The following is a 27,648-nucleotide window of genomic DNA, read 5'->3' as shown; positions in this document are numbered from 1 at the left end:
TGTTCCGAAACTTCTCATATTTTTCTACATGCTGTGGATGGTGGTTAGATGAAATCATTTTAGAATAAAGCTTTATGTTTCGTTTTGACTGATTTCAATATAGATTTTGTTATCCATGGGTTCCTTGCCCTTTTCTTTATAACAGAACACTTCAAAATTGGAGCATGTTTATTACAAATGGCTCCAAAAGTTTGTAAGAATAAGCATCATTTACATTGGCTTTATTTACAATATCACTTCAGTCTTGAGCAGAGAGCTCTTCACAAAAACTGACCTTATTATAATACTTATAATTCCTTTTAAATATCGTCTGTTTATCTTTTTGCATCTTTAATTCATTCTCAAATATAACATAAATGGGAAAATTATCAGAAATATCAGTGTCTATTGTACCTGAATAAACACATTTTGAAAAGAAGCTTGAATATACATGATCAATCAAAGAACTTGACAAGTTATTCCCTTGTTGGAACCTTAATAAGTTGTTAGAATTGCATGCACTGTAAAGCTGAGATGAAATCATCTTCTTTATTTCCAGGGCGATTCATATTAATGTTATAATCAACCATTAAAATGCACTTTGTTTTTATCCATTTTTAAGGTTTTAAGTGCATCAAGTAAACTTTCCTAAAATTCTAATACATCTGTGTTTGGTTTTCTATAAAATATGCCAATAAGATATGTCTGCTTTTCAAATGATGCTTCAATCCAAAGGGGTTCAGTATGTTACACTTCAAAGCTGGGTCTTAATACTTTGTATGGTACAGATGAATGAATATATGCGCCAACACCTCCCCCCTCTTTGAGGCGCTTCACGACACTGAACTTCTTATGAATATCCTTGTCCGGGGGGGGGGGCACTCAGTATATAATGCATAGTGGGTATGTGCCGCGGAGGGGACCCCCATTTTTACACTCAAATTTCTGTTCCAAGGCATAGCATTTTTGTCTTATTGAGAAAAAGAACAAAGAAAGCCGCTCTAAGGCATAGCATTTTCTTCTTATCGTGAAAAGGGAAGAAAGAAATCCGCTCCAAAGCTTCTCATATTGTCCGTTACGCCGTTCTGGTCGCATTGATCTGCTACAATGAGCCGCAATTTTGGTGAAAAGCGGCCGCTGAGCGATGTCCGTCCATTGCCATATGTGCTAGCCCACCCGGCGCAAACATTTGTAGTTCCGAAGCCCGTTCCGAGGACCCTCCTTTTTACAATTAGCCCGCTCCAAGGCCCCCGTTTTTTGTCTCGCCCGCGGCACACCCCCACCACTTTTTTGGTCGAGTGCCCCCCCCCCAGATCCTTGTAAACCTAACATCTGTGGAAAAGATACATTCCAGACTTCAGACAATCTAATCACATGAAATTTTGTTCGTAATGAACATTCATATAGTAATCGTAAACTATCAATTGTAGGGATCTTTATGTTTACATGTCAAATATTTAAAGCATTTTCAGTAATCTTGTTTACCTTAACATCAAATGAACTTGGACATTAGTTTATGGAGTTTATCTCTATATCATCAGTTTCATGATTATTAATCATTATTTATGGAAGTAACATGAGGCAGTGCCTGCATGATTCTGGAGAACAAGAAAGTAAAGCCATCATCCATTCCAATGTCGAAGAGTCTTGTAAGTGTCATCATTCATTTTACAAATTATGTTGCCATTCTTAATTGACACAACCTTTACAGTGTTTGCCTTATTTGCTGCCATGAGGATGGAGTACCTGACTGTTGTAAGGTACTCGTTTATAAAGACACCTTTACAGGCATCTTCCCCTTTTAATTTAAATCTGCTGTCATACAGTTAGTTTCATTTCTTCATTGTCGTGAACCTCATGATAACTTGTCTTGGTTTACTTTGGCTTTTGGTTGGGGATCCCAGGCAATGACTATTAGAGATATCTAGTTCATGAAACTTGGGCATAAGAGCAACCATGTATCCCTGAATATCTTGTGCGAGTTTCAGGTCACATGACTGAGTTAAAAAATCACTTAGGGTCAACGAACTTTAGCCATGTTGGGGGTATTTGATTGTCATCTTAACTTTAAATTTTATGGATCTAGTTCTTGAAACTTGGAAATGAGAGCAATCAGGTATTCTTGAATATCCTGTGCAAGTTTCAGGTCACATGACCAAGTTCAAAGGGCATTTAGGGTCAACTATCTTTGGTAATGTAATGGGTATTTGTGGAATTGTCATCCTTACTTTAAAAGTTTATGGATCTAGTTTATGAAACTTGGATATAAGAGCAGCAATGTATCCCTGAATACCCTGTGTCTGTTTCAGGAACATGGCCAAGATCAAAGGTCATTGAAAGGTTAATGACCTCTGGCAATGTTGGGAGTATGTGTTGAATTGGCATCATAACTTAAAAACTTTATGGATCTAGCTCATGAAACATTGACATAAGGGTAATCAAATATGAATGATTGTTTTGCACATGTCTGATGTCACATGATAACAGTCAAAGGTCATTTTGGGTGAATGGACATAATTTATTATTAATGAGTGCTTTCTTCTGTGAATAATTATTCATTAGCTGTTTTCAAAGGCAGCTCTGCTGCTATATTGAATTGCATAATGCAGGCGAGACTGCCAGAGGCCTTCCACTTGTTCCTTGACAAAGCGTGCAAATTAGCATTTCTGCGAGCTTTACAAAAATGGACAGTGCTCACTCAAGTGTAACATTCTGACAAAACTTTTACAGTATTTGCCAGCGTAAAGGCCACAGCGGCGTATAAGCCGCACCCCCGATTTTGCGAATCATCTTTGAAAAAAAATGCCTGACAGAATTCCCGGCGAAGTCGGACTAAAACTCGGTTGGAAAATTGTTCAACAATCGCCGCAGAATGGGAAATAATAAACACGAATGCTTTCATTTTTCTGACTTACTATTTCATCTTTCACGACGCAAGGAAAATAATCCACCACCATTCGGCCAAGGTGAACAAACGCTGCGGAGGTAAACAAGCGCTTCGCAGGTCAACAAGCGCTGCGGAGGTAAAAAAAGCGTGGCGGAGCTGGAGATAACAAGCGCTGCAGAGATAAACAAGTGTGGCGGAGATAAACAAGTGCTGCGAAGGTAAACAAGTGCGGCAGATATATTTTATTGAAATAAAGATAAACACTGCTTCTTTCTTGGAGATTTGTGGTCTTAAACAAGACCGTTTGTGGTCTTAAAAAAGAACTTTTACCGTACTTTCATTTGATAGATGAGACTCGAAACTGTGAAAAATATATCCCTATGAACTATTTTTCAACTCTCCAGAATTTTCAAAGTGTAAACTTTTTATTGAAACGTACTGTATAAAAGTTGTATTTGTGAATGATTACATGTATGTAATAGTTGTTTTCAAATTCACCACTGCTGCTATATAGAATCATGTATGCAGGCGATACTGCCATGGGCACAAGCAAAGAGAAATTCAAATGATTTAATCTGATTAGTCTCCCTTTGCAAATGATCTGAGATGGTGCAGTCATGCAGACACAGGACTGTAGACTTTGCATCATTGTCTTCATGAATTAGCAGCATGTAGTTGAACATACTTTATTTCAAACCGCTTTCTCTTACTCATAAATCTTGTATTCTCATTCCCTCTCTTTACAGAATGAAATTGGCATATTAGAATTCATTCAATTATTTGTAGAAATATTGGACAGCTATTTTCCAAAAGTGGTGAGTAAATGTTTTAATTGTTTTTCCTACTAGTACAAATTATCCTAAAAATTTGCATGTAAATGCTAGTTCTTGTAACGATTTCAAAATGAGTTTGTACAGCATTTAATAAAATGTCCACCTAGGTGTCTAGTTATGAAAAAAAGGCCAAAAGAATCTGGTAGAATTATGTAATGAGACATTTGCAAAATAACCATGGCAATCCAGTTAATTTGTCTTTTTCCCAACAATGATAATGCACTGTCCCACATGTGCTTTAATATCTGTATTTGCAATCATCTGTGTAATCATTTTTGTCTCGCCTGCAAGGCAGAGCGAGACCCTAGGCGCCGCTTTTGGCTTTGATGGCAGTGTCAACATTGAAATCTCAACCGAAGGTCTTGAAATGTCATCATAATTTAGAAAGTATATGGACCTAGTTCATGAAACTTAAGACATAAGGGCAATCCAGTATTACTGAATTTCCTACCTGAGCTTCAAGTCACATGACAGAGGTCAAAGGTCATTTGGGGTCAATGAACTAAGACCATGTCAGGAGGCGCAATAGCTCAGTCAGAAGAGCAGGGGATTCGTATTCCGGTGACCCGGGTTCGATTCCAACTTGGTGCGCTAGTGCCCTTTGGTAAGGCATTAATCCTCAGTACCAGGTCCTTCGGAGAGGACCTTAAGCCATCGGTCCTCTGGTTGTTTGCTTACAAGCATTCATGCTTTCTTAGCAATCAGGTAAAAAATCACCACCAATCAACCATGTTGGGGAAATCAACAACGAAATCTTAATTTCATCCAAAGGTTTAGTTCTTAAAATTTCATCATGACTTGTATAAGGACCTAGTTTATCAAACCTGGACATAGGGGTAATCAAGTATTACTGAACATTCTGCTAGAGTTTCAGGTCACATGGCCAAGGTCAAATGAATTTTGGCCATGTCGGGGGTTTTAGTTGATTTGCGATCGCACCCTCTGAAAGTTTATGGATCAGTTCATGAAACTTGGACGTAAGAGTAATCAAGTATCAGTGAATATCCTGCATGAGTTTCAGGTCACATGACCAAGGTCATTTAAGATCAATGAACTTTGGCCAAATTGGGGGATATTTATGAATTGCTATTATAACTTTGAAAGTTTATGGATACAGTTCATCAATTGTGGACAAAGGGGTAATCAAGTATCACTGATCATCATGCAGGAGTCTGGTCAAGGTCAAATGTCAGTGTGGGTCAGTTTTTTATTACCGTGTGAATGATTATTCTACTGTCATTTTCAGAGCCAGCACTGTTGCTATATCGAAGCACGTAATGCAGGAAAGACAGCCAGAGGCACTCCACTTGTTGAGTTTAAATTCCAGGATTTCACAGAGTTCAATTAAATTTAACTGTGCCAGATCTAGATCTTCAACAATATGATGACAATTAGATCTAACTTTGGTTTTACCAAGACTCCACAGTAACTCTTTTTGGTATAAAGATGTGACCCCCCCCCCCCCTCTCCTTTTTTATTGAAATAATGTAAATCCCAGTTCAGAGACTTTGGTCTGGTATGGTTCATGAGACTGCTCAATTGGCTATAGGTGCTGCATTACAAGCATCTTGGCATACTTACATCCTGACCTCTCCCAAGAGACCACTCTCTTTATATCTCTTCATCTAGCCCCATCCTTCTTCCTCTCCTTGTTCCCCTTTTTCCCCATCCCTTTTCCCTTCTACCATACATGTAGGTTCCCATTTTCCTTTGCCTGTCCTCTTTGACTTTTGCTTCTTCCCTCTACCTCCCCCCCCCCCTTCTCCTCCCCTCCATGTCCTCCTTTCCTCTCCCTTCTTCATCAATCCTCTTCTCCCCTCTACCTTCTCCCCTCCATGTCCTCCTTTCCTCTTCCTTCTTCATCAGTCCCCTTCTCCCCTCTACCCCCCCCCTTCTCCCCTCCACGTCCTTTCCTCTTCCTTCTTCATCAGTCCTCTTCTCCCCTCTACCCCCCCCCCCCCCCCCCCCCCCCTTCTCCTCCGTCCTCCTTTCCTCTTTCATCAATCTCTTCTCCCCTCTACCCCCCCCCTTCTCCCCTCCACGTCCTTTCCTCTTCCTTCTTCATCAGTCCTCTTCTCCCCTCTACCCCCCCCCTGCTCCCCTCCACGTCCTCCTTTCCTCTTCCTTCTTCATCAATCCTCTTCTCCCCTCTACCCCCCCTTCTCCCCTCCACGTCCTCCTTTCCTCTTCCTTCTTCATCAGTCCTCTTCTCCCCTCTACCCCCCCCCCTTCTCCCCTCCACGTCCTCCTTTCCTCTTCCTTCTTCATCAATCATCTTCTCCCCTCTACCCTCCCCCCCTCTCCCCTCCACGTCCTCCTTTCCTCTTCCTTCTTCATCAGTCCTCTTCTCCCTCCACTCATCTCATCTAATCCTCTTCCCCTTCTCTTTCTCCCCTCCTCAAATCTTATATAGATACTTGAAATACACTTAGTAATATGAAAGCTAAGAATCTCATTTGAATAAATTATCATTGTACGTTAAATATTCTTTCCTTTTTTATTTTCTTTCCACAGTCTGACTTTGATGTATCCTTTGAAAGAACTTTGAAAGAAATGAATATTTCCTATTGACATGTACATGTAGAGAGTAGTTTATTAAGGATGTTTAAGTGTTAGTTCGCCCATGATTTAAAGTTGCTTATAAAGTGGGGGAAAAAGAAACCCCTGTAATTGAAAGTTTAATAAATATTATATGCAAGCAATTCCTCCATACAGGTGTGTTGTGTGATATGTAGGCCTATTAGTAGATACATGTACATGTTGAACTTTGGCCACATTGGGGGGTATTTGTTGAATTACCATCATATCTCTATAAGTGTATTGGTCTAGTTCATAAAACGTGGAAATAAGAGTAACCAAGTATCACTGTACATCTTCTGCGAGTTATAGTAGTTTTCAAAGTCAGCAATTCTGCTATGATGAATCGCGTGATGCAGGTGAGACCGCCAGAGGCATTCCACTTGTCTGTAAAATATTTCATTTTATCTTTAAAATATTTCATTCTTTAGAAATAAAATTGGTATTTTGAGATCACTATTTAATCTCTCAGATAAAATATGAACTTTTATCTGAAATACATTTATATCTTGCATGTCATAAGCCCGGCACATTTGTCGCTGTCTGAATTTTAAAGAATTTGTAATATCATTTGAGATGTATATTCTTGCCAATAAAATCTTAGCTATTAGAGTTCATAAAGGTGGTCAGGACTACTGAAATCAAAATTCAGTGTAGTTCAAGCGTCCATGTAAGAATTAAAGCAAATTCAATTCCAAATTGTAATGACATCATCATTGCCTTCATCTTGAAGCCAATTTGGACTCTACTCCGACAACAGGGCTTGTCGCAAAGCACCAGTATGATTTTATTATTACAAACATAGTGTCAAACTTTAAATAAAATAATTTTACTTCTTGGAACCTTAAAATGTGATTTATTGAAACGGAGTAGTGCCTGTGTAAATATTTATTGGGTATCTTGCTATACACAGATGTGTTTGTGCCCATGTTAATTTGAAGAAAAATATAAACTTAAAAATGATGGGTGCTGTTCTATCTCTGCATCATCAAATTAAGCATTATTTTTAGGTGACTTTGCAAATTGTTTATCGAAAATGAGGAAAAATAATTTAATCAATGACAGTAATACTAACATTATTCTTGGAGATTAATGAAATATTTCAAAAAAATTTGTTACTAATATTGTCTCTGAAAATGATTTATGAAATGATGTGATATTGACATTTAAAAGAGATTAAGTGTTTTTCATTATTTCAAAGAAATCCATGTTAACACGTGTTAGCATATTGTGCAAGCTCATTTGAATTTAATAAATTGACACAATCTCACTCCTTTGCCACACTTCCTGGCAGAAATGTTTTTCATTGGTTGAGTGAGATGAGAGTGCTATAAAACAGCCTTTCTCATGGATATTTCTTCATAAATAGGTGTGTTTTACAGAGATAAATTGAAGGTAAATGGTTCTTGGAATACCATCCCAGGACATTTATAATCTGCAACATTAAAAATCATTACGATTGAACTATTTGAATATGTTACATAATTGAACAGCTAAAGTTCCTTGCTAAAAAGGGGTTTTAGATTTGAAATTTGTTTGAGATACCTGCAGCAGTGTTTAATTTCCCACTTTGTTGGCAATCAAAGAACTCCAAAGCTGATTTTCTTTTTTAGACATCATAACATGTACTTGTATGCCTACATATAGGCCTACAAGTAGTGTAACTGTAATATTTTGTAGTGTAACTGTAATATTTTGTAATGTAACTGTAATATTTTGTAGTCTTACTGTAATATTTTGTAGTGAAACTGTAATAGTTTGTAGTGTAACTGTAATATTGGAGAGCAATTTGTACAAAGCGCATAGAGCAATTTTAATTGATTATGCGCTATATAAGAACCAATTTATTATTTTTTATTATTATTATATATAAGAACCAATTTATTATTATTATTATGCAAGATATTATTAGTTTTACATGTAATCCTTAGGGTATATGGAGTTGGTAATCACTACATTAATTGAATGTTTAGGAAATACTTAATGAAAGTTATAGCCTTAATGATTGATACACAGATCATGTTGAACCTGGAGAAGGTGCACATAATACTGGAAGAGATGCTGAGTAATGGACACATTACAGAGACGAGGAAGGGACACATTCTATCCCAGCTAGGTCTTATGGATTCTAACAGATGATCATGAACATCTTGTATAATCTCACAACAGGCAAGGATGAGCTGTTTGAGCTACATCTCATGGAGCTAAACACATTTAATCCAGGGGACCATTTCATGAACTGTTTTTTGTTATTGTTCAGTACCCAATCTATGTGCTTCTCAGCCAATCCAAACCAAAGAAAGACCTGATAATGATGGTCCAGTCCCTAAGTGGAAAGGTGGATTGGATTTACCAGATACCTTTGGTAATGGAGCTAACCTTTATCAAATAAGGACAAGTTGTCTTAGCTACATCGTCCTTTTCACTGGTTCCCTGGCTACTGGGCTGCATACTGTGTGGTAAATTTGTCTTGCGTCACCTCAGATTTTTGCCCTTGGCATTTGTTTTAATGCTACTAAATATCCCTGCAACAGATCTTGTAATTTTGAAAATTATTTACCAATTCACAGTTATTTTCTTTCTGGGATATTGGTTTACATTAACAAAATACCAGCTGTTTTTTCTGTTTGTGCCAGTGTAGGTGTCATTGCATCTATGAACTGTTGCTGTCCATCACACTTTCTTCAACCATCTCCTAATCTGTTTGCTTACATGATGCACATGTATTTATACTCTTACTAACTAGTATCTCTACATTTTATACTGTTTCACAGGTGATCTATGTGTTAAAAAGCTGTGCTTTTAATTGATCACCTAAATTCTGCCTTTAATTAGTGTTAATGCATTGTTAATTTAATGATGACATTTTTGTTGTGGAATTGAATAAAATAAACATTAATTTTCCTTTGAAACATTGAAAGTTTTGAATTTTAAATTGTACCATTAGCTTATCGGAAGGCTTTACCCTAAAACTGCCAGGGGGGTTGTTAATCACCCCCCCTCGACATTTTCCGCAACCATTCCGCTGTGCAAAACTTTTAAATCGCACCACTCGCTGACTTTATTTTTAAATGTTGCGCATCTTTTGAGATGCGGTTTGAAAATAACGCAACATTATCTAAGTGCGTGCCAGACCCAAAATTGCTCTAAAAATGATTTTTTTACAAAGTCAATGTAAAATGAGTTTTCTCATATTCTTAAAAGATATTTTTACTTTTATCAACTGATAGTAATTGATTTTAGCTTAATCATGCTTTAAAAAGACTGCAAGAAATTTGGCTAAAAAAAAAGAAATACTAGAAATTCATTAAACAATGAAATACATAAGAAATTCATATTCAGACTTGGTGGGTGTTTCATAAAGCATAACACCAAAAATTTCATCAAAGTCGGATATAACATGAGAAAGTTATTAAATTTTAAAGTTTTGTTTAATTTCACAAAACAGTTATATGCACATCCTGGTCGATATGCAAATGAGGAGATTGGTGATGTCATCCACTCACTATTTGATTTGTATTTTATTATACGAAATATGAAATATTTAAATTTTCCCCTCATTCTCAAGTGAAACTGATTAATTCCTCCCTAAAATGTGGAATTAGCATTGTTTAATACTATAATGGTTCAGTCAAGTTTGTCCTTATTGTCAAATGTGTAAAAATGAAATATTGTATAATTCAAACAATAAAAAGCAAAAAAATAGTGAGGGACATCATCGACTGACTCATTACATGTCACTGAGTTATGCATTTCACTGTTTTGTGAAAAATAGGGGAAACTTTAAAATGCCAAAACTTTCTTATTCTACATCCGATTGTGATGAAATTTTCAGCATTATGCTAGTTTGATTTTTCTAAATTTATTCAAATCAACATTTTTCTGGGGTAGACTTGACCTTTAACATGGTTATTTTATACTCAATAAAGAAACTTAATTGGATATGAATATATAATTGTATTCCTCTCCTTTCAAATGAGTATGGAAGTGAGAAGAGCGATGAGTTAATATAGAACGGAAGGGGAATGGAAGAAGAGTGGTAGGGTAACAGAGAGTGAGGGGGATGGGGTGAGGCCCGGGGGGCCACTTGCATTGACAAGTGGATACTATTGGTGACAAAAAAAACACGTAGAACGGATGTCTTTTTCAAGATACATGTAGGGCACGTTACCTATGTAACATACGTAACATAATAAGGTTGTCAAAAACACTAAAATAATGAAAGGGTATCTATTTCGCTCGGAAAGCTATGTGCTAAGGATCAAATTTGCGAGGGTATTTTTGCCCCAACAGTCAACACTATACGTGTCCAATTTGCGGGAGGTGTGGGAGATAGGCCATACTAAACCCAATGATGTAGGTAAAGGTGAAACTGATGTCGGTGACAGAAAACAAAATATCGCTGTACTTGTTCAGAGGTTCAATTCAAAGATTACTTGCCAAGGGTATCGTTTTGCTTCCAATATTTTGTAAGGGTAGGATTTCACATGCCAATACTTGTTAAGGGGTGCATTTTCAGAAAATTGAAAATATGTGTATAGCGTGCTTTTTGAGACCCCATGTTCACACATGGTATCCACTTGTCAATGGAAGTGCCCCCCTCCCCTAAAGGATGGAAGGAGAGTGAAGATATAACAGAGTGTGAGGGATGGAAGGAGAGTGATGATATAACAGAGTGTGAGGGATGGAAGGAGAGTGATGGTATAACAGAGTGAGAGGAATGGAAGGAGAGTGATGATATAACAGAGTGAGAGGGATGGAAGGAGAGTGATGATATAACAGAGTGAGAGGGATGGAAGGAGAGTGATGATATAACAGAGTGAGAGGGATGGAAGGAGTGATGGGGTAACAGAGTGAGAGGGATGGAAGGAGAGTGATGATATAACAGAGTGAGAGGGATGGAAGGAGTGATGATATAACAGAGTGAGAGGGATGGAAGGAGAGTGATGATATAACAGAGTGAGAGGGATGGAAGGAGAGTGATGGTATAACAGAGTGAGAGGGATGGAAGGAGAGTGATGATATAACAGTGTGAGGGATGGAAGGAGAGTGATGATATAACAGAGTGAGAGGGATGGAAGGAGAGTGATGATATAACAGAGTGAGAGGGATGGAAGGAGAGTGATGATATAACAGAGTGAGAGGGATGGAAGGAGAGTGATGATATAACAGAGTGAGAGGGATGGAAGTGATGTGAGTGGGGTGGAACAGAGTGAGAGGGATGGATAGGAGAGTGATGATATAACAGTGAGAGGGATGGAAGGAGAGAGTGATGATATAACAGATGTCGGACAGAGTGAGAGGGATGGAAGGAGAGTGATGATATAACAGAGTGAGAGGGATGGAAGGAGAGTGATGGTATAACAGAGTGAGAGGGATGGAAGGAGAGTGATGATATAACAGTGTGAGGGATGGAAGGAGAGTGATGATATAACAGAGTGAGAGGGATGGAAGGAGAGTGATGATATAACAGAGTGAGAGGGATGGAAGGAGAGTGATGATATAACAGTGTGATGGATGGAAGGAGAGTGATGATATAACAGAGTGAGAGGGATGGAAGGAGAGTGATGATATAACAGAGTGAGAGGGATGGAAGGAGTGATGGGGTAACAGAGTGAGAGGGATGGAAGGAGAGTGATGATATAACAGAGTGAGAGGGATGGAAGGAGTGATGATATAACAGAGTGAGAGGGATGGAAGGAGAGTGATGATATAACAGAGTGAGAGGGATGGAAGGAGAGTGATGGTATAACAGAGTGAGAGGGATGGAAGGAGAGTGATGATATAACAGTGTGATGGATGGAAGGAGAGTGATGATATAACAGAGTGAGAGGGATGGAAGGAGAGTGATGATATAACAGAGTGAGAGGGATGGAAGGAGAGTGATGATATAACAGAGTGAGAGGGATGGAAGGAGAGTGATGATATAACAGAGTGAGAGGGATGGAAGGAGTGATGGGGTAACAGAGTGAGAGGGATGGAAGGAGAGTGATGATATAACAGAGTGAGAGGGATGGAAGGAGTGATGATATAACAGAGTGAGAGGGATGGAAGGAGAGTGATGATATAACAGAGTGAGAGGGATGGAAGGAGAGTGATGGTATAACAGAGTGAGAGGGATGGAAGGAGAGTGATGATATAACAGTGTGATGGATGGAAGGAGAGTGATGATATAACAGAGTGAGAGGGATGGAAGGAGAGTGATGATATAACAGAGTGAGAGGGATGGAAGGAGAGTGATGATATAACAGAGTGAGAGGGATGGAAGGAGAGTGATGATATAACAGAGTGAGAGGGATGGAAGGAGAGTGACGATATAACAGAGTGAGAGGGATGGAAGGAGAGTGATGATATAACAGAGTGAGAGGGATGGAAGGAGAGTGATGATATAACAGAGTGAGAGGGATGGAAGGAGAGTGATGGTATAACAGAGTGAGAGGGATGGAAGGAGAGTGACGATATAACAGAGTGAGAGGGATGGAAGGAGAGTGATGATATAACAGAGTGAGAGGGATGGAAGGAGAGTGATGATATAACAGAGTGTGATGATATAACAGAGTGAGAGGGATGGAAGGAGAGTGATGATATAACAGAGTGAGAGGGATGGAAGGAGAGTGACGATATAACAGAGTGAGAGGGATGGAAGGAGAGTGATGATATAACAGAGTGAGAGGGATGGAAGGAGAGTGATGATATAACAGAGTGAGAGGGATGGAAGGAGAGTGATGATATAACAGAGTGAGAGGGATGGAAGGAGAGTGACGATATAACAGAGTGAGAGGGATGGAAGGAGAGTGATGATATAACAGAGTGTGATGGATGGAAGGAGAGTGATGATATAACAGAGTGTGATGATATAACAGAGTGAGAGGGATGGAAGGAGAGTGATGGTATAACAGAATGAGAGGGATGGAAGGAGAGCGATGATATGACAGAGTGAGAGGGATGGAAGGAGAGTGATAACAGAGTGAGAGGGATGGAAGGAGAGTGATGGTATAACAGAGTGAGAGGAATGGAAGGAGAGTGATGATATAACAGAGTGAGAGGGATGGAAGGAGAGTGATGGTATAACAGAATGAGAGGGATGGAAGGAGAGCGATGATATAACAGAGTGAGAGGGATGGAAGGAGAGTGACGATATAACAGAGTGAGAGGGATGGAAGGAGAGTGATGATATAACAGAGTGAGAGGGATGGAAGGAGAGTGATGATATAACAGAGTGAGAGGGATGGAAGGAGAGTGATGGTATAACAGAGTGAGAGGGATGGAAGGAGAGTGACGATATAACAGAGTGAGAGGGATGGAAGGAGAGTGATGATATAACAGAGTGAGAGGGATGGAAGGAGAGTGATGATATAACAGAGTGTGATGATATAACAGAGTGAGAGGGATGGAAGGAGAGTGATGATATAACAGAGTGAGAGGGATGGAAGGAGAGTGACGATATAACAGAGTGAGAGGGATGGAAGGAGAGTGATGATATAACAGAGTGAGAGGGATGGAAGGAGAGTGATGATATAACAGAGTGAGAGGGATGGAAGGAGAGTGATGATATAACAGAGTGAGAGGGATGGAAGGAGAGTGACGATATAACAGAGTGAGAGGGATGGAAGGAGAGTGATGATATAACAGAGTGTGATGGATGGAAGGAGAGTGATGATATAACAGAGTGTGATGATATAACAGAGTGAGAGGGATGGAAGGAGAGTGATGGTATAACAGAGTGAGAGGGATGGAAGGAGAGTGATGATATAACAGAGTGAGAGGGATGGAAGGAGAGTGATAACAGAGTGAGAGGGATGGAAGGAGAGTGATGGTATAACAGAGTGAGAGGAATGGAAGGAGAGTGATGATATAACAGAGTGTGAGGGATGGAAGGAGAGTGATGGTATAACAGAATGAGAGGGATGGAAGGAGAGCGATGATATGACAGAGTGAGAGGGATGGAAGGAGAGTGATAACAGAGTGAGAGGGATGGAAGGAGAGTGATGATATAACAGAGTGTGAGGGATGGAAGGAAAGTGATGGTATAACACAGTGAGAGGGATGGAAGGAGAGTGATGATATAACAGAGTGTGATGGATGGAAGGAGAGTGATGGTATAACAGAATGAGAGGGATGGAAGGAGAGCGATGATATGACAGAGTGAGAGGGATGGAAGGAGAGTGATAACAGAGTGAGAGGGATGGAAGGAGAGTGATGATATAACAGAGTGAGAGGGATGGAAGGAGAGTGATGGTATAACAGAGTGAGAGGGATGGAAGGAGAGTGATGATATAACAGAGTGAGAGGGATGGAAGGAGTGATGGGGTAACAGAGTGAGAGGGATGGAAGGAGAGTGATGATATAACAGAGTGAGAGGGATGGAAGGAGAGTGATAACAGAGTGAGAGGGATGGAAGGAGAGTGATGATATAACAGAGTGAGAGGGATGGAAGGAGAGTGATGGTATAACACAGTGAGAGGGATGGAAGGAGAGCGATGATATGACAGAGTGAGAGGGATGGAAGGAGAGTGATAACAGAGTGAGAGGGATGGAAGGAGAGTGATGATATAACAGAGTGAGAGGGATGGAAGGAGAGTGATGATATAACAGAGTGAGAGGGATGGAAGGAGAGTGATGGTATAACAGAGTGAGAGGGATGGAAGGAGAGTGATGATATAACAGAGTGAGAGGGATGGAAGGAGAGTGATGATATAACAGAGTGAGAGGGATGGAAGGAGAGTGATGGTATAACAGAGTGAGAGGGATGGAAGGAGAGTGATGATATAACAGAGTGAGAGGGATGGAAGGAGAGTGATGGTATAACAGAATGAGAGGGATGGAAGGAGAGCGATGATATGACAGAGTGAGAGGGATGGAAGGAGAGTGATAACAGAGTGAGAGGGATGGAAGGAGAGTGATGATATAACAGAGTGAGAGGGATGGAAGGAGAGTGATGGTATAACAGAGTGAGAGGGATGGAAGGAGAGTGATGATATAACAGAGTGAGAGGGATGGAAGGAGTGATGGGGTAACAGAGTGAGAGGGATGGAAGGAGAGTGATGATATAACAGAGTGAGAGGGATGGAAGGAGTGATGATATAACAGAGTCGGACTGAGAGGGATGGAAGGAGAGTGATGATATAACAGAGTGAGAGGGATGGAAGGAGAGTGATGGTATAACAGAGTGAGAGGGATGGAAGGAGAGTGATGATATAACAGAGTGAGAGGGATGGAAGGAGTGATGATATAACAGAGTCGGACTGAGAGGGATGGAAGGAGAGTGATGATATAACAGAGTCGGACTGAGAGGGATGGAAGGAGAGTGATGATATAACAGAGTGAGAGGAATGGAAGGAGAGTGATGATATAACAGAGTGAGAGGGATGGAAGGAGAGTGATGATATAACAGAGTGAGAGGGATGGAAGGAGAGTGATGGGGTAACAGAGTGAGAGGGATGGAAGGAGAGTGATGATATAACAGAGTGAGAGGGATGGAAGGAGAGTGATGATATAACAGAGTGTGATGATATAACAGAGTGAGAGGGATGGAAGGAGAGTGATGATATAACAGAGTGAGAGGGATGGAAGGAGAGTGATGATATAACAGAGTGAGAGGGATGGAAGGAGAGTGATAACAGAGTGAGAGGGATGGAAGGAGAGTGATGATATAACAGAGTGAGAGGGATGGAAGGAGAGTGATGGTATAACAGAGTGAGAGGAATGGAAGGAGAGTGATGATATAACAGAGTGAGAGGGATGGAAGGAGAGTGATGATATAACAGAGTGAGAGGGATGGAAGGAGAGTGATGGGGTAACAGAGTGAGAGGGATGGAAGGAGAGTGATGATATAACAGAGTGAGAGGGATGGAAGGAGAGTGATGATATAACAGAGTGTGATGATATAACAGAGTGAGAGGGATGGAAGGAGAGTGATGGTATAACAGAATGAGAGGGATGGAAGGAGAGCGATGATATGACAGAGTGAGAGGGATGGAAGGAGAGTGATAACAGAGTGAGAGGGATGGAAGGAGAGTGATGATATAACAGAGTGAGAGGGATGGAAGGAGAGTGATGGTATAACAGAGTGAGAGGGATGGAAGGAGAGTGATGATATAACAGAGTGAGAGGGATGGAAGGAGAGTGATGATATAACAGAGTGAGAGGGATGGAAGGAGAGTGATGATATAACAGAGTGAGAGGGATGGAAGGAGAGTGATAACAGAGTGAGAGGGATGGAAGGAGAGTGATGATATAACAGAGTGAGAGGAATGGAAGGAGAGTGATGATATAACAGAGTGAGAGGGATGGAAGGAGAGTGATGGTATAACAGAGTGAGAGGGATGGAAGGAGAGTGATGATATAACAGAGTGAGAGGGATGGAAGGAGAGTGATAACAGAGTGAGAGGGATGGAAGGAGAGTGATGATATAACAGAGTGTGAGGGATGGAAGGAAAGTGATGGTATAACACAGTGAGAGGGATGGAAGGAGAGTGATGATATAACAGAGTGTGATGGATGGAAGGAGAGTGATGGTATAACAGAATGAGAGGGATGGAAGGAGAGCGATGATATGACAGAGTGAGAGGGATGGAAGGAGAGTGATAACAGAGTGAGAGGGATGGAAGGAGAGTGATGATATAACAGAGTGAGAGGGATGGAAGGAGAGTGATGGTATAACACAGTGAGAGGGATGGAAGGAGAGTGATGATATAACAGAGTGAGAGGGATGGAAGGAGTGATGGGGTAACAGAGTGAGAGGGATGGAAGGAGAGTGATGATATAACAGAGTGAGAGGGATGGAAGGAGAGTGATAACAGAGTGAGAGGGATGGAAGGAGAGTGATGATATAACAGAGTGTGAGGGATGGAAGGAGAGTGATGGTATAACACAGTGAGAGGGATGGAAGGAGAGCGATGATATGACAGAGTGAGAGGGATGGAAGGAGAGTGATAACAGAGTGAGAGGGATGGAAGGAGAGTGATGATATAACAGAGTGAGAGGGATGGAAGGAGAGTGATGATATAACAGAGTGTGAGGGATGGAAGGAGAGTGATGGTATAACAGAGTGAGAGGGATGGAAGGAGAGTGATGATATAACAGAGTGAGAGGGATGGAAGGAGAGTGATGATATAACAGAGTGAGAGGGATGGAAGGAGAGTGATGGTATAACAGAGTGAGAGGGATGGAAGGAGAGTGATGATATAACAGAGTGAGAGGGATGGAAGGAGAGTGATGGTATAACAGAATGAGAGGGATGGAAGGAGAGCGATGATATGACAGAGTGAGAGGGATGGAAGGAGAGTGATAACAGAGTGAGAGGGATGGAAGGAGAGTGATGATATAACAGAGTGAGAGGGATGGAAGGAGAGTGATGGTATAACAGAGTGAGAGGGATGGAAGGAGAGTGATGATATAACAGAGTGAGAGGGATGGAAGGAGTGATGGGGTAACAGAGTGAGAGGGATGGAAGGAGAGTGATGATATAACAGAGTGAGAGGGATGGAAGGAGAGTGATGATATAACAGAGTGAGAGGGATGGAAGGAGAGTGATGATATAACAGAGTGAGAGGGATGGAAGGAGAGTGATGGTATAACAGAGTGAGAGGGATGGAAGGAGAGTGATGATATAACAGAGTGAGAGGGATGGAAGGAGTGATGATATAACAGAGTCGGACTGAGAGGGATGGAAGGAGAGTGATGATATAACAGAGTCGGACTGAGAGGGATGGAAGGAGAGTGATGATATAACAGAGTGAGAGGAATGGAAGGAGAGTGATGATATAACAGAGTGAGAGGGATGGAAGGAGAGTGATGATATAACAGAGTGAGAGGGATGGAAGGAGAGTGATGGGGTAACAGAGTGAGAGGGATGGAAGGAGAGTGATGATATAACAGAGTGAGAGGGATGGAAGGAGAGTGATGATATAACAGAGTGTGATGATATAACAGAGTGAGAGGGATGGAAGGAGAGTGATGGTATAACAGAATGAGAGGGATGGAAGGAGAGCGATGATATGACAGAGTGAGAGGGATGGAAGGAGAGTGATAACAGAGTGAGAGGGATGGAAGGAGAGTGATGATATAACAGAGTGAGAGGGATGGAAGGAGAGTGATGGTATAACAGAGTGAGAGGAATGGAAGGAGAGTGATGATATAACAGAGTGAGAGGGATGGAAGGAGAGTGATGATATAACAGAGTGAGAGGGATGGAAGGAGAGTGATGGGGTAACAGAGTGAGAGGGATGGAAGGAGAGTGATGATATAACAGAGTGAGAGGGATGGAAGGAGAGTGATGATATAACAGAGTGTGATGATATAACAGAGTGAGAGGGATGGAAGGAGAGTGATGGTATAACAGAATGAGAGGGATGGAAGGAGAGCGATGATATGACAGAGTGAGAGGGATGGAAGGAGAGTGATAACAGAGTGAGAGGGATGGAAGGAGAGTGATGATATAACAGAGTGAGAGGGATGGAAGGAGAGTGATGGTATAACAGAGTGAGAGGGATGGAAGGAGAGTGATGATATAACAGAGTGAGAGGGATGGAAGGAGAGTGATGATATAACAGAGTGAGAGGGATGGAAGGAGAGTGATGATATAACAGAGTGAGAGGGATGGAAGGAGAGTGATGGTATAACAGAGTGAGAGGGATGGAAGGAGAGTGATGATATAACAGAGTGAGAGGGATGAAAGGAGTGATGGGGTAACAGAGTGAGAGGGATGGAAGGAGAGTGATGATATAACAGTGAGAGGGATGGAAGGAGAGTGATGATATAACAGAGTGAGAGGGATGGAAGGAGAGTGATGATATAACAGAGTGAGAGGGATGGAAGGAGAGTGAGAGGGATGGAAGGAGAGTGATGATATAACAGAGTGAGAGGGATGGAAGGAGAGTGATGATATAACAGAGTGAGAGGGATGGAAGGAGAGTGATGATATAACAGAGTGAGAGGGATGGAAGGAGAGTGATGGTATAACAGAGTGAGAGGGATGGAAGGAGAGTGATGATATAACAGAGTGAGAGGGATGGAAGGAGAGTGATGATATAACAGAGTGAGAGGGATGGAAGGAGAGTGATGATATAACAGAATGAGAGGGATGGAAGGAGAGTGATGATATAACAGAGTGAGAGGGATGGAAGGAGAGTGATGATATAACAGAGTGAGAGGGATGGAAGGAGAGTGATGATATAACAGAGTGAGAGGGATGGAAGGAGAGTGATGATATAACAGAGTGAGAGGGATGGAAGGAGAGTGATGATATAACAGAGAGGGATGGAAGGAGAGTGATGGTATAACAGAGTGTGAGGGATGGAAGGAGAGTGATGATATAACAGAGTGTGAGGGATGGAAGGAGAGTGATGGTATAACAGAGTGAGAGGGATGGAAGGAGAGTGATGATATAACAGAGTGAGAGGGATGGAAGGAGAGTGATGATATAACAGAGTGAGAGGGATGGAAGGAGAGTGATGATATAACAGAGTGAGAGGGATGGAAGGAGAGTAATGGTATGAGTGTGAGGGATGGAAGGAGAGTGATGATATAACAGAGTGAGAGGGATGGAAGGAGAGTGATGATATAACAGAGTGAGAGGGATGGAAGGAGAGTGATGATATAACAGAGTGTGATGGATGGATGGAGAGTGATGATATAACAGAGTGAGAGGGATGGAAGGAGAGTGATGATATAACAGAGTGAGAGGGATGGAAGGAGAGTGATGATATAACAGAGTGAGAGGGATGGAAGGAGAGTGATGATATAACAGAGTGAGAGGGATGGAAGGAGAGTGATGATATAACAGAGTGAGAGGGATGGAAGGAGTGATGGGGTAACAGAGTGAGAGGGATGGAAGGAGTGATGGGGTAACAGAGTGAGAGGGATGGAAGGAGAGTGATGATATAACAGAGTGAGAGGGATGGAAGGAGAGTGACGATATAACAGAGTGAGAGGGATGGAAGGAGAGTGATGATATAACAGAGTGAGAGGGATGGAAGGAGAGTGATGATATAACAGAGTGAGAGGGATGGAAGGAGAGTGATGGGGTAACAGGAAAAATTATGAACTAGGCATATTAAGCTAAAAACCAATGCAGACCACACAGAAACTGTATTAGCCTAACAGAGCACTAACAGTAAGCTCAGTCACATCTTATGGTTTGTTAAGTCAAAGTATTAATTCAATGTGTAAGTAATGCATTGTGGCAACATTAGGCATCGCTGTTAAAATGCCGGTTGTAACAGGGCTTCTGTTAGTACACTGTTAGCGCTAACAATGTTTCTGTGCAGTCAATACAGAAAAATAGAACAGATCATGTATGTTAGGGAGTGAGATAAAGGGAATAAGACACAAGGGCATGTGATTCAATCATGGTAAGTAGAAAACAAATGAATCAATAAAAAAACAGTAAGGTGAAAAGGACTTCAAGAGACAGAAGTGAATGTGGTCAACAGAAACTAAAATAAGATACATGAAGGACAGGTTTAGATTTGTGGGGAGAAGTAATCTTGTAAAACTTCATCTCTCAAAGAACATCACATTTCAATCACATCAGTAAGGTATTTGCTCGGGTGAAAAATTATCCAAGAATTATTCAAGGAAGGGGGTTGGTAACAGCTCATAAATGCTTTGCGACATAACCACATCATCAAAGTTACTTTGAAAATACAAAGCCAATGTATGATTAATAACTTCAAGGCATCTCGATTTTGAATTAGAAAGCAACATATCGATAGTTATATTAACTTTGGCAAGACCCTTATTTACACATTTCCAATTTCTTTAAAAAGTGTTCAAATGTGAAATCCATAAGGCCTGGTCACACCACCCGAGCGTTGTTGGAGCGATTGTGGAGCGGTAGAGGGTCGAATTTCGTTCACAAAATTGGGGAAAAAATAAAAACAAAAACAAAAAAAACAATCGAAAACGGTGAACGGTAGCGAGCGGTGATGATTTTTTTTCTCTCAGCTCCACGACCACTTCAACAACGCTCAGGCGGTGTGACCAGGCCTATACCTTCTTCTCACATCTAGGGTATTTTACCTGTCATAAAATCAATGTCTGAACAACTAAATTCACAAAGAAATTAAGAGAATTTTGGTCCTCAACCATTTATTATCCATCACTTTCTGTTGATTAATCTTGTAACCTCTTGAAATGTAGTATAGCATGTTAACCATTACTGGAACTGTGTTGTACATGTACAATATGAATCACATAGTTCAGTCATAAACATCTACTGCTTAACAGAACCAGGTGATACAAAGCCTATGTGAAGAAGAGAGTTTAAGAGCAAAGATGAGAAATTGCATTGGATTCATGCAGATGCATTTTGTTTCTTCAATCAGGCTTTGTTAATGAAAAGTTTTCAAGTACAATGTCTTAAACACTGACATTTTTATGACAGTTTTCTTTGATATGGAATAAAGGATATTGACATTGTTTCTTATCCATTTCCTTTTCAAAAACTTTAATATTGAATAAATATTTACATTCATATATCCTTGTTTTATTTTCAGTTTCTTAAGTCTTCAGAAAAATGAAATTCCAGCCACCTAAGGAAATCGTACATGTCAAAGTTAAGGACTGAATAAAAAATAACTAGAACTTTTTCAGCTCCATTTTTTTTCTCATCCTTTTGACTTGAACACACAAAGAGAAAAAAAAACAGTTTCCAGACCATTAAGAAGTTGCATCCGCACTACATCAATAGAGGCACCCTACTAAAAGTCAGTATCTTGTTTCATACCCCTATCCTACATGTTTCCCATCTTTAATCTTCATCATAGACAAATCAGTTGGGTTTGCTACAACACCATTGTTAAAAAAGCCTACAAAGGATTCCTGATAAAAGATTTTTAGTAGGGTGCCTAAATGAAATATTCTCTCAGGCTATCCACATTTACTTTGATCTCTACTATCAATAACTTACACAGGTACTTAAAACATTGGTAATTCATTCTTAGTATTCTTGAGCCTGTTAGGTGAGTTAGCTACCAGTTCAGTGTTTTGGTTTGATCAAATTCTGCTACTTGAGGTAAAATGTGTAAATCTAAAGGCAGTTGATTTTCAACTGGAAACAGTTTACAAAAAATTGTGATAAATGCTAGTTACACATAAATCGTTCATTTTAATTCTGCCCACGATAGCAATAGGATGAGAACCCACAGAGATAGACGTTCATTCACATTTTCCCCAATTCCACAGATTCTTTACTTGATATCTGATGAATGTATTTATCAGAGAACTTGTCGGTCTTTCCAAAGTCATAAGTAAGCAAAAAAAGTTAAGATAATTCTGCTTTTCAAAAATCTTTGTTGTATAGTAAACTTTGAGGCCAAACCATATACACCTTGACTTGTCTACACAGAAAATGATTTTGTAATTGTTGCTTTTCTAACAACACACAGGGGCATTTAGATAAAATGCAATCAAATTTCTCACTAATCCTAGAAGCGGATTCACTGATGAAATGTTCATGCTAAAATTCTTGATAAATAGTGTTTTAAAGTAAGAGTTCAAGACCTTTAGAAGCTTAATTGATACTCGAGTACAAAAATTGAAATGGCTATTTACATATCTTTTTACAGTCTATGAAAATATTAAATAATTTTCATATCTTCCCACAACTGAATGGATATGAAAAGAGTATACTACAACAGGAAAAAAACAATGTCTCCTATTTTGCTTCATTCTTAAATGTCTCTTATACTTGTGTCACCAAAAGGCTGCCTAGTTATTCAACATCATCATGAAATAACATTTCAAGAAAAAAAAGAATCATCTAACACTCCAAAAACAGTAAACTACACTACATCTATCAAACTAATATTCTTGCATTGCAAGATGATATTTAAATGAATACTAGTACCCAATTGAAGTCCATCCTGAAAATTATTTGAGAAAAAAGAGGGGAAACAAGACAGAGAAATTGCAAGCAAAATTCAAATTACAAGGTTCCTTTTTTAACAAAATATCAAAGTCGCCAGCTGATCATGAATCTTGAGATCTCATATCAAATTTACTCATTGGCCTTTGACATGCTTGATTAGGGTTGTTTATACACCACTCTTTTACCCAAGAATCAGGATTTGAAACACATTTTGTGAGACGTTCCTGCAGAATCATGTTTGCGTTAAATCAAATGTAAACATGTTTCAAATCATAAACATGAAATGTGAAAAAAAAAAGCGTTTGGAAAAAATGTTTCTGCAGAACCACATTCAAAATCAGTCAATTAAATGTAATACTTGATTCCATGACATCATATTGTTAGCCTAACTACATGTTCATGAAAATGTGAAGCCATTACTCATTTTCAACTCACACAGTAGCTGACACATAAATCAACATGTATTTTTTCAATTCAAACCCAAATAGAAGTTGACCTATATTTCCAGGATCAAACTGCACACTAAGATGCACACTAGCTAAGCTTGAAGTGAGGGAGAAACAGCATTAGAGAGAGGGCTGATTAAACCCTGATTCTGCAGTCCCTAAGATTTATGTTTGTGTTTAAAATCATGATTCACGGTTGTGGTTATACCAGTTGTTTATAGAATAACATAAACACAGACTAAATAGTAAATGTATATCCAACAGATCAGCCACTCCAATGGCATGTTAAGAGTTTAACAACAACAAAATTTCTACTGAAGAAATTCCGTCATGCATGCAAGTGGTTCATATTTTACTTTTTTTACATAATTCATGAATGAAAGAAATGATTTTTTTCAACATAATTCATAATGCATACATGTACAGTAATGACAAAAACAAGATTTATTGAAGTCTGCCAACAAAGAAAAAAAAATTGATGACAAAAGAATTCAAGGATGGACTTCCATTAGAAAATAAAATGAGCTTGAATTCAAATGTAAACAATATAAAGAAATCAAACATACGAGAACAGTGCAAGGAAGACATTTTTCCCTATTTTATATTTATACATTTTTTGTCATGTTGAATATTTTGGGATGACTGCTTTCATCACTAATTGATACCTACATGTATGAGCCCTCCATTATACACCAACATGTACTAATACATCCTCTTAAATTACTTTAAAAAAGAACTAAATGAGGTAAATTTACAATATACAATGTAGCTTTGTTAAATGTTGCTGCTTTAATATAACAAATTTAACAACTAGCTTGTGAAAGCTGAAGCGTACTGATACCATGGTATTATTACATGGTATTATTACATTTTTTAAAATGTACTACAATCAATATCTACAGTTTGTAATCAAAAGAACCACAATATTCATGCTCCCTAATAGTCTTCAATTCAACACTCAAGTTTCATTCAAATATGGTAGGACAAAACTGGGAATCATTTTTCTTAATGTTCACTTGGACAAATTATGATAATCAACACACATTACACACTTCAAGTCCCATAAATTGTTGAAAGTTGCAGGACAAACTCATGACATCATAATGAATTGGCTATGATGGCATGAGGAATGTTATGACATAATGAGTTCATTATCTCTTAAGTTTATCTTAAAAACATGTGCAACTTTTGCCAAGATTGACTTCACACTAAATTTTATAAGGAATTTGAATGAACAGCACTGAAAGAAGACTGCTTTAGATTCTATTGACTTAGTGCACAAAGCATTGTGGGGCAATGATGGTCTGTTTGAATGAGACGTAAATATGACGTACTTAATGTCTCTCTAATTTTAGTATTATAACAAACTCAATAAATTTACAAATGAAAATTATTTCTACAAACACTGGGACTCCCAAGCTATATCACACTAATTCAATAAATATATTACATTTCATTACCTGTAAATCCCTTTTCAATGAATGCTAGTCATCTCATCATAATTATTTACATCAAAATGATTTACTTAACAAGTTAGTTTTTATTGTAGTTTTTTTTTTTGTTATACAATACATTCAATATAAATTACAGAAAAAATAAAATTGTGAGAAAAGTAAATTTTATTCCATGAAATAGGATATTATGATTTAGTATGATTATCATTTATTATGATTTATTCATCTCTCTTTTTAGAACAAAAAAACCTTCAAACTCACTTAAAGTGATTGTGATGAGGGACAATATAAAGGAATGGCATAGTCAATATCTTAACAAATTCACTTCACTTTGTTGGCCAAAATGCAGAATATATCAATGACTTGTGCAAAAGGCAAAGAAAACTACAAGGCATTTATAAAGAATCCAACACACAAACTTTACTCTCACAATTTGATAAACACCAACAGAAAGAAAACATACTGAAAGTGAAATCCAAATTTTGATCAGTTATCGTTGCCGGGAGCGCTTTCTTGAAGTGGGCGTGTCCGTATCAGCAGTGCCACCATCTTCAAGGCTAACCTCAATGTCTAGTTCTTTGATTCGCTTCTCAAGAAAGGCAGATACTTTAAGTCCAGCCTTGTATTCTGGGCTGGATCTACGGTTGTACTGTTGACAGTTGGTAAAAATGAGTCTAGCATCGGCGATGAGCTCAGCTGCATTAGAGTACTGGTAATCATTGACCTTGGTTTGCATTGCTGAAAAGTCCATGGGACGCTTGATGATGCGATAGTAATCAGGGGCCTGACAGAAAAAGATAAAGAAGTACAGTATTTATTGAAGTCATGTGACCTCACATGTAAGTAGCTCCCCTATGCAATCACGTTGTGTGTCATTTCTCTCCTGTATGTATTCAATCACACACATACAAGCTTTTAGAAAGAAAATCATTCACAATGAATTTTGTGCAAGCCCTTCATCGTTCTGTTTTTATCTAACCCAAATTGATGTAAGAATATTACATACAAAGAATAAATGAATTCTAAATCCTATGTCTGTTTTCATGAAAACAATGCAATTGTTATGGTTTGAATGTACAAGTATAATAGTGTACCCAGTAGTGTATGTTTTCTCTGAGCAACATTTAATATGTAGTGAACAGGCACAGTGGATATCGGCCTGTTTTCAATTTGAAGTGACCACAAAATTGCTCTGTATGAGTAAACTAGAAGGATTCTTGACTGCACGCAATAAAAATTCATGCCTCTGCCATTACCATCTAAACTATATTGCCTACTTTTTCTGAAACTGTGAAAACTATCAAATGAATCTAATCACATATTGAGGGCGCTGCACTGTAGCTACCAATACTTACTAATTCTTGCTCCTGAGTTTTTGGCCCAAAATTTGGATTTTTGGTGATGTGTTGAATTGTATATCTGCCAGGATGTTATCAGGAAAAGTCTCCTTCACCTGGCTATGTTTTATTGTGCTGTTTGTGAGATAAACTGTCAAAATGGACTGCCAGCTGCCAATATACAATATGATAGAGAATTCTTGCTCTATCTCGCCGATAGTCCCTCGCCATTGACTCGACCCCCGAACCTACCCGAATGGGTACCAACAAGAGATGATCCCCACCAGAAACCCACCGAAGAGGGAAGCGCGGAGGGAAGCGCGGAGGGATCAGACAGCGGGTCCGGAGAAGAGGTCATCGCACCGCATTACCCACTATCACCCTTAGCAACGTAAGATCAATCACAAATAAAATAGACGAACTACGAGCAAATGTGAGTTATAATTATGAATATAGAACATCGAGTCTAATATGTATTACAGAAACTTGGCTGAGTTCAGACATTCAATCTAATAACATTGAAATAAATGATTTTTACTCCATGAGACTAGATCGCTGCCTACAAGAGACAAATAAAACGAAAGGAGGTGGGCTCTGTGTATATGTTAATAAACGGTGGTGCAGCAATATTACGAACATATCGAATATTTCGTCCAAAGATATTGAACTCATGAGTGTTTCATTTCGTCCATTTTATCTGCCAAGAGAATTTCCCCAGGTATATCTTCTCTTAGTTTATATACCTCCTAGCTCAGATAAGGAATACGCTAAGCAAATTATACAGGAAAAAGTGAATGAACTCGGAATAAGGTCAGCTGATGCCCCTGTTATAATATTAGGCGATTTTAATCATTGTGACTTGGAAACTGTTTTACCCCACTATCACCAATATGTTGATACAGCAACAAGGGGAGAAAACATTTTGGACAAATGCTATTGTTCAGTCGGAGATGCATATAAGTCTCTTATTAGGCCTGGAATTGGTACATCAGACCACCATACTGTTTTTCTCATGCCAAGGTACAAACAAAAGATTAAACGCGAAAAGCCAATTAAAAGGGTGATGAAAGTGTGGGACAGTGAATCGAGTGAAATGCTTCAAACTGCATTTGATATCACTGATTAGGACATGTTTCATGAAATGTGTGATGACATACATCAGTTAACCCGATACAATAAACAGTTATGTTACATTTTGTGAAGACCTACATATCCAATCTAAAGAAATTAAAGTCTATCCGAATGGCAAGCCTTGGTTTAAT

At 39.2% G+C, this 27,648-nt stretch overlaps 2 protein-coding genes across 5 annotated transcripts in view; one reads left to right on the top strand and one right to left on the bottom strand.

Moving 5' to 3' along the window:
* Positions 1 to 9,596, top strand: part of LOC121419442 (AP-4 complex subunit sigma-1-like) — a 34,149-nt gene extending 24,553 nt beyond the window's left edge. For all 3 annotated transcript variants that reach the window (XM_041613917.1, XM_041613919.1, XM_041613918.1), the window contains exons 4-6: positions 3,613 to 3,681; positions 6,214 to 6,225; positions 8,293 to 9,596. In XM_041613917.1, the coding sequence (XP_041469851.1) occupies positions 3,613 to 3,681; positions 6,214 to 6,225; positions 8,293 to 8,415 (204 nt within the window). In that variant the 3' untranslated portion in view covers positions 8,416 to 9,596. The remainder of the gene's footprint in view (positions 1 to 3,612; positions 3,682 to 6,213; positions 6,226 to 8,292) is intronic.
* Positions 9,597 to 21,331: 11,735 nt separating this feature from the next.
* Positions 21,332 to 27,648, bottom strand: part of LOC121419440 (bromodomain adjacent to zinc finger domain protein 1A-like) — an 82,190-nt gene continuing 75,873 nt past the window's right edge. For both annotated transcript variants that reach the window (XM_041613913.1, XM_041613914.1), the window contains one exon: positions 21,332 to 25,833. In XM_041613913.1, the coding sequence (XP_041469847.1) occupies positions 25,540 to 25,833 (294 nt within the window). In that variant the 3' untranslated portion in view covers positions 21,332 to 25,539. The remainder of the gene's footprint in view (positions 25,834 to 27,648) is intronic.

Source organism: Lytechinus variegatus, chromosome 7 (assembly GCF_018143015.1).
Source record: "Lytechinus variegatus isolate NC3 chromosome 7, Lvar_3.0, whole genome shotgun sequence".
NCBI lineage: Eukaryota > Metazoa > Echinodermata > Echinoidea > Temnopleuroida > Toxopneustidae > Lytechinus > Lytechinus variegatus.
The sequence above is the reverse complement of the archived record's forward strand: the minus strand, read 5'-3'. Positions and strand labels throughout refer to the sequence as shown.